The sequence below is a fragment of the Buceros rhinoceros genome, unplaced genomic scaffold (genome assembly GCF_000710305.1).
Source record: "Buceros rhinoceros silvestris isolate BGI_N320 unplaced genomic scaffold, ASM71030v1 scaffold24333, whole genome shotgun sequence".
NCBI lineage: Eukaryota > Metazoa > Chordata > Aves > Bucerotiformes > Bucerotidae > Buceros > Buceros rhinoceros.
In genome coordinates this window covers 5,720-13,487 of record NW_010405711.1, presented here as the reverse complement: position 1 = coordinate 13,487, position 7,768 = coordinate 5,720, and the positions used below count along the sequence as shown (strand labels likewise).

The following is a 7,768-nucleotide window of genomic DNA, read 5'->3' as shown; positions in this document are numbered from 1 at the left end:
CACCATTCCTGCTTTAGACATGGGAAGCCAAGTTAGAGAATACCAGGTAGTTAACTAAAGCCACATGGTAACAGTGATATGGAAGTACAGGAACCGCCCCACACAATGTTTTCAAGAAGCTGCTGCTCACAGAGATGTCAGCTGTACTGACAAACTGGTGAATAAATTGTGGAGAGAGGCAGGAACTGTACCATCCTCTCCCCTCATCTTACAGTAAAACCAGACCCAAACACTACCCATGATTAGGGTTCCCAGCAGCATCAAGAGGCAGGTACATCTGCAGAGGCTGTTGGAGATGGTAGAAAGAGTCATCCAGCAGCTTGACACTGTCCTGTCACAGATCAGAAGTCCAAGACTGCCTGTCTGTCTCTATTGAAAGTGAGAAAGAGATAGACAATGAGTGAAATAATGGAAGCTGGGTGGCAGATGGTAGTTAAAAGGAACCTGCAGAGACCTTTTGCCTTCGTGACTTACATAGTGGAATGTGTCACCAGGACATAGGCTGATACATGACATTTACAGTGAGGGGGTAGCATTATGAAGGGAAAAAAACAGAGGTCTGGGATGGATCGAGTGGCAGCAGCAGGAAGGACAAGGGTTCACAACTCTCTTGAACACATCTTCAAAGACAGAGTGAAGATGACAGCAGAGCCAGGAGGAGGAGGAGATGTACTCAGCTGCCACCTTGCCTCTGCAGCTGGGGCATGTGGGTGGTAGGAGAAAGGCTATCCTTGCACTCCCTTCTCTCCACTGTGAGGTGTCACCTTACAGTTCATCAAAAGAGCTTGGGTGCAAGGGTAGAGATGTGACTAAGGGACTTTGTAAGGAAGTGGCCTGTTTATGCACTGCCTCCAGATTACAGAGATGCTGGTCCTAGCCTCAGAACAATTTGGGCTGGGTTAGTGCTTTTGAGGCTTTTCTTTCCTTTTCAATGTCTCACTAGAGACAGCTAAAGCCAGCCCTACAGAGCAGCACCCTGTGCCACAGGGAAGCAGAGCAAGCAGATTATGCTAAGCAGGCAATTAAAAAACCTGCAGCCCATCCCCTAAATCACTGCTCAAAGACGAGAAGCCATCCAAACATGCCTGTAGCTAGGTTCTGTGCAAGGAAGAGAGGCCAAGAGATACCTACCTCATGGCAAATTAGCCACTGCTGGCAGGGCCTGTTAATGAAACAGGGCAGTCATGGGAGTATCTGGCATCAGGAAAATTTTGTTTGGAGGCAAATTAAACGTCAAAATAAGAGGGAGAAAGGGAAGAAGCTGGCACTTCCCCAGGAAGAAACAGGGAGGGAGTAGTGGGCATCCCTCATTACTGAAATCCTATCTGACTCTTACTGTCTCTTCCCAGCCTCTCTCCATAGCATGGAGACAAGGACAGGAGGCTGGGACTCCAGGAACTTGAACATTCTTGGGCTGAACAAGCTCCTCCAAAACCCTTGACAAGAGGTCAAGCATTGCCATGGTTGTTGCAAGTCCCACCGGAACAAAAAACAGGAGCCATTACACCCCTTCCCTGCCACCAAAGAATTGAGCTGATGAGCAAGACACTGAAGGGATTCAGTGCTAATCAAAAAGCTAATCAAAGCCTTCAGCTTCATGGACTCAAAGATGCAGGTGGAAGAGGGCCTGAGGGTTAGGTCCCTTGGGGCAGGTCCTGGAGACAAACAACTAGCAATTAATTTTAGGTCTTCCAATTGCTTCATCTCAAGACAGGTCTGAATTTGCTTATGCTAGCTGAGTTTCCAGAAGGTAAGAACAGGGACTGAGCCTTATGTGGGGAGAAGATTTTTATTCCAAAAAAAAAAAAAAGCCAAGGGAGGCATGAGATGGTTTCATTGCTTTCCTGGCCCACATTTCTGATCTAGAAATACAAAGCCTCCTTCTGACACCTGCAGGTTTTCTGTCTGGACTGATCCTGGGTGGATCTATCACCACCAGGCTTATGATGCAGCCTGGGGACTGCTGGCTAATGCCCACTGAAAAGCAGAGCTGGCACCTAGGCAAAGGAGTAAGAGGGAGAAAGGGCACACCCCAAGGAGGGAGTTGGGAATGATGCAAAGAAAAATTTGTTTCATATGAGAAACAAGGAGATGTAGCTAGAAGAGCTCTCATTCCTCAGGAGGATTGGGTAGGGGCTGCAAGCAGGGCACTGATCCCTTGTACACAGAAGGGCAGGCAGGCACCATTCCTCACTGGATGCTGCATCTAGGTCCAGGCAGGCAGTGAGGGGACAGGGTGCCAAGTGCCCTTGCTTTTTGCTCAGAGTTTCTCAAAATTTCTCACTTGCAGCCATTTCTCCACCATCTGAAGGAGTGGAGGTTTGTTTCCTCCCTAAGCTTGCTGCAGATTATGCAAACACAATCTGCTTCCCTGTATCCAGGGTCCAGATGCTTGGTGGATGCAAATCCCCATAATTATAAATCTGCACACAGCACCAGTTGTGGTAGCACTAGGTTAATCCAGCCTCCAGTGCTTCGGAGTCTTCTGCCCACGGGCATCAAGAGCTACATCGTTAAGTAGCTGTTCCATCTCACATGAAGAGAAAACCTTCTGCAGCTAAAGCAATCTTTAAGCCTATTTTACTTGCAGAAATAGGGGGGTAATAGATGACCCATTTCCCTGGAAATAAACCTGGCATTTTGTCAGCTGCTGCACAAGTGTCTGAGGAGAGCTCGTTGTCCCATGTACCATATCGCCTGCCCCCAAAGAAAAATACAGTTTAGCACAGCTCTCAGAAAATACCAAGTGTCAGATAATTCAGAGTAAAGTATCTACCCACATCTCCCTGTCCCTTTTCTGACAGCAGATATATTTACCACTAAAGCAGTGGAGAAGGAGTGAGCAGCTATTCTGTGTCCTGCCCCAGAGATGGTATTTAGCTGAACATCTTGGAGCTGCACAGAAACACCAAGGAGGCGAGCTGCCAGGGTTCACAGCATGCGTGGGGCATCAGATCTCATGCTTCAGCACTTACCAGAGCTGAGGGCCTGGCTGCAGCATTAAGGCTATGTCCACCAGGGAAGAGGCTTCTACAGACACATCTCTGTAAGAGGCATTTTTATAGGCAAGAGAACAACTTAAACCCAGGAAGAGCCCACAGTGCTGAGACAGGAGGCACAGAGTCACCCTGGCAGGTACAGTAATGAGGGCAAAAGGAAGCAGCAAAAACAGGAAAGGAAAGGAAAGAAGAGCAAGCCAACAAAGGAGGGAGGGAGGAATCTGGCACAGACAGGAGGCAGGAGGATTTAAATATATTCGGCCAGGAGCAGTCCAGTCTGGAGAATCAATTACGGGAAGATAATTTGTCTGCTTGATTAAAGCCTCCTTGGGGTATTGGCGTGTTGCTGGGGAGAGCAGCAGAAGGTACCTGCTCTGGTCAGAGCACAATCCATGACTTATTACTGTAGTCCCTGCACAGCAGTCAGCAGGAGGGGAGGCTTAAACGGGCAGAGACAGACAAGCACATTGCTTTTGTCTTTCTGACATTTCCCCTCGCTTATCACTGTCTGCACTCAGAGCCAAGGCACTCAGAAGGGGACCCCAAGGGCCTCTCAGACTTGCCCCCTGTTAAGAAAGCTGCTATTGCAGACGCAGCAGGAAACGCGGCACCTGAATGCTGGGGCCCGGCAGAGGGAGCGGTGCCGGCTCAGACGTGCCCTCCAGCGGTCCCCACTCCAGCCTGGTTCCCATCCCCACACCAAACTGGGAGCACTAAGGTTTGTACCTTGTAGCTTTACAAAAGGAAGGTCAGAGGAGGCTTTCCACTGACTCAGGCACAGCTTGGGGTGGGGGGGTCCCCGCTACATTAATGTCTCATGTCTCCTTTCTGTGCCCTCCCCCCACCCCCCCTGCCATGGGTTGACTGCACTGGGGAGGAGAGTTCCCAGGAGCTACAGGCTGCATTTGCACAAAACAGGCACTGAAGTAATTACAGACTTGCTTCTATGCTTGTTTATCCTGTATTGCCCCACACCCCCAAAGTCTTCCTCCAAACCAGTATAATCCAGGAAGGCTTCTGCCTCATCTTCAGTACCAGCTCCCAATGGCTAGAGGGGACTATTTCCCTTGTGCAGTCAGGTTCACGCTCAAGGTTTGTTCCTCCCTGTGCAATCTGACCAATGACACCTCCACTGTGCACTTGATTCTTGGTTTTGCTAGAACGAGTAATCCATATCAAAGACCCAGATAAAACATCTAGCACAGTTAAAGGGATAACATTGTGCCAGGAGAAACTTGAGATTCTTGCAACTATGAGGCCACTCCGTCACAGATTTTTATACAAGTTGAACCCTCTTTTGTGGTAGATCATGCTATACCACTGGCAGTGGTTGGTGACAAACTATATTAAAAAAAAAAGTCCTTGTGTTTTTCCAGAAGAGTTGAAGAAATCCAGCTCCTGGGCAGCCAGCTGGTATCAAGCATCCCTTGGATCAGCATGAAAAAGGAGGCTAGCCCAGCGCCATCCAGACTGCAGTGTGCACAGTGCACAACTACTGCTACTGCAGCAGCTACGAAAACTGCACTGCTGCCTCAAGCAATGTGGTTGGTTAATTATTCACAATCCTGTCTCTGGGGCCCTGATATTGGAGAGTTATCACATGCTATCTTCTAGTGAAGGCCCTTTGGAGAACTCACTTGTGTGTTCTCAGATCAGTTCTAGCTCACCGGTAGATCGGTCTCTGCTGTTTGACAGTACAAACAAGCACTGTGCTCCCCTTGCCCCTCTCATGATCCACCAAGGAGGAGTCCAGGTCACGTAAAGTGTAAACATTAAGTAACACATAAGGGTCTTTTAAACCTTTAGGTCTAAATAACAGTACGGAGTAACTTGTATTACCTCACTACCATGAGAGCTCTTTAGCTCAAACATATGCTTGCAGATATAGCCTCAGCCTTGCACAGTGAATTCCCACAGGAAGCTCAATGACACAGAAGTAGCCTGAACAAAGTGCTGCTAAACCTAGAGCAGGAATTTTCGGGCTTGAGAATTGACAGGGCAGGCCACAAGGTCTTTCCACCTCGCACTCCTACAGGTTTGCCAGTGCTGAATGTGTCCATGAAGGGCTGCTGCCTGCACTGATGCCAACTTATTCACTTGTGTTAGCGCATGCTCATAGAGGATTATTAAGAACTGAGATTTCCAGGATGCCATGAACCACATACGTAAAGCAAAGCTACAGAGGCAGTGTCACACCCCCTCCACAGCTACAGAAGGGCCTGGCAACACTAAGACTCATAGGGACATTCTCACCTGCCATGGGAGCTCCTGCGGTGCTGCAGCCTCCTCCGAGGGAATTGCATGTCCCCATGTACCCACTGCTTTCGGGGACTGGCTGTGCCACAGGTGTGCAGGACACTACAGAGAGCCAGATAGGAAGAGTGGGGACCTTCAAATTGGTGGTTAATTCTTAACCCACCCTGCTCCTCCCAAGCTCAACAAGGCACTTACAGACCCACTGAGCACGTGATTAATAACACTAGCAGGGATCCTACTAGGGCTCCCATATCCTTAAAACTAAATGTGAGTGAAAGGACAGCAAGACTAGTAGCACTTACACTAAGGGATTAGGTTCTCACCAACACACACTTCTACTCAAATCTTGCAACATATCCCCAGCAGCTCCTATGGCCTCACAGCTCCCACTTCTCACAGCGCTCTCACAAACCCACAGTCCGTCATAAAACTCCACATCCCACTCACTCCCTTCACACACCCAACAGCCTGAGAGCACAGCTTTGCCTGCTGCACAGCTTGCCTACCTCCTCCTCACTCCACTTGGCAGGCAGACAGCAAAAGAAATGGCTGAAACCATCTCTCTAGATTTCTTTTAACACCTTTATACCCTCCCCGCCTCCTCACAGCTGCAGCAGATCCCAGATGATCTGCTGACCACAGAGACCCAAATAGGCAGCCACTGGTGCTGCTTACTGACTAAGTGCTGCTTGGGAAGGCTTTTAAAGGGACATGCAGTAAATCCACTCCTGGAGTGCAGTTTGTCTACAGATCATTTTCCTGCTAAAATGCCCATTTCTCAGCCTTTTGACACCACTCTCCTCTGCATTAGCCCTGCTCCACAGTCTGTTTGCAACAGACCTTGGCAATCACCTGGAGAGGTGGCACACAAACAACCCATACACATGTCACCCAGTGCACTTGGGGAGTTTGCTTGCCTTGGTTATTTTTGCTTTCTATACTTGAGCATCTGTACATGCACATTCAGACAAACCCTTTGAAATACACTAGTGGAAGACACTTTAGCATCCTATATTTAGCCAGTTCTGACAAAGTTTATGTATAAGTGCTGAGAGTATACAGAAAAGCCCCAGTCTGCCCTAAGGCATGGAGCAAACCTTATGTTTGTTTCCCCAGTGAGCTCCATTAACCCTTTGCTTAGCATTCTAGCCCATATTCTTAATGAGTTCTCCCCTGTCCCAAGTGCTCTCTCACTTGGGTGAGAGAGGGATGACAGTGGTCCCCCATAATGATCTCTCTCTCCCCCTGTTTCCATCATTAGCCTGAAGACCAGCCTGCAGAAGAAGGTGAGCCAGGACTCCATGGATTTGTCAGGGATCCCCCTGACCATGCGAGATGTCCACCGCATGGCTTACTACCTGCAGAACAACGGGGACCACCTCACCTCTGTGGACCTGAGCTTCACAGAGCTGAACGATGACATGGTGCGCCTGCTGCTGCCCTTCCTCTGCGCACTACCCAAGCTCACTCACCTTTCCCTGAATGGCAACCGACTGACACGGGCAACCATGAAGGAGCTGACTGACACCATGAAGGACATGAACAAGTTCCCTTGCCTGGCCTGGGTTGACCTCGGCAACAACGTGGATGTCTCCTCCATGCCACAGCCGTTGCTCGTGGGCCTGCGCAAGCGCCTCAGCCAGCAGACCACGCTGCCTACCATCTATGAGGCGCTTGACTGCGACTCAGAGATCTCCAGCGGGCACGAGGGCAGCCAGCCAGAGAACGAAGCAGCAGGCAGCACCCCGCCACGTGCTTTTTCTCAGCAGGGCTGCGAGAGGTGACTGGACAACAGGCCGGTGCTGGCACACTGAAGCCACCCCAAGGAGAAGTCTTGAGTACAAACATCAAGCAGAGGGCCAGCTTTACCGGCTTCCTTTGGCTCTTTTCTCTCACCTTCCCTGACATCTCCCCCCCACTTGCTGTGAGACGAAAGCCTGTCATCCCCCCACAACATGCTCCACTCCCTCCCCTCACTGCCAAACCCATCACCCATGTTCCAGAGAGGAACCAGTGACTTACAGTGAACCTGGTCCCCAGGCAGGGTCTCACTGGAAGACGGGAAAAGACCTGTCGGAGTCAAGAATATCCTCCAGCAGCCATTGGGTTGAGGGAAAGGGATGGGGACAACCTAAAACAGAAACAGGCTTGTAGTTTACTTCCTTTCTTCCTTTTCCTATGCACCTTGGAAACCTTGGGACCTGCAGCCTTGAGTGTGAAAGGAGGTACCCCAAGAGCCTAGCTGCTGTGGAGCTTAGTTGAAGGGCTCAGAGCCCAGAGCTGGAGCCCGGCAGTGTGTCTCCCTCTTGTGTCTGGCTCCTTTTGTTTTGTTTTTTTCCTATTGTGTGTTTTGTATTAATGTCTGAACAAAGGGTCAGAGACCATTGGATCGCATAGACTGGGGCGGACACATGGCTTGGAACTGCAGCATCAGGATATTTGCTGTGTGACCGGGGTGAGAGGGAGGGGAAGGAGGTATGTGTTGGTGGGAGCATGGGGGATGGGATGAGTTG

General features: G+C 49.8%; 1 protein-coding gene across 1 annotated transcript in view; it reads left to right on the top strand.

Moving 5' to 3' along the window:
- The window catches only part of LRRC75B (leucine rich repeat containing 75B), a gene marked incomplete at its 5' end in the record, with an annotated part of 15,004 nt that extends 7,834 nt beyond the window's left edge, over positions 1-7,170 (top strand). The window contains one exon of the mRNA XM_010133850.1: positions 6,517-7,170. Within this exon, the coding sequence (XP_010132152.1) occupies positions 6,517-7,039 (523 nt within the window). The remainder of the gene's footprint in view (positions 1-6,516) is intronic.
- Between the last annotated feature and the right edge of the window lie 598 nt (positions 7,171-7,768).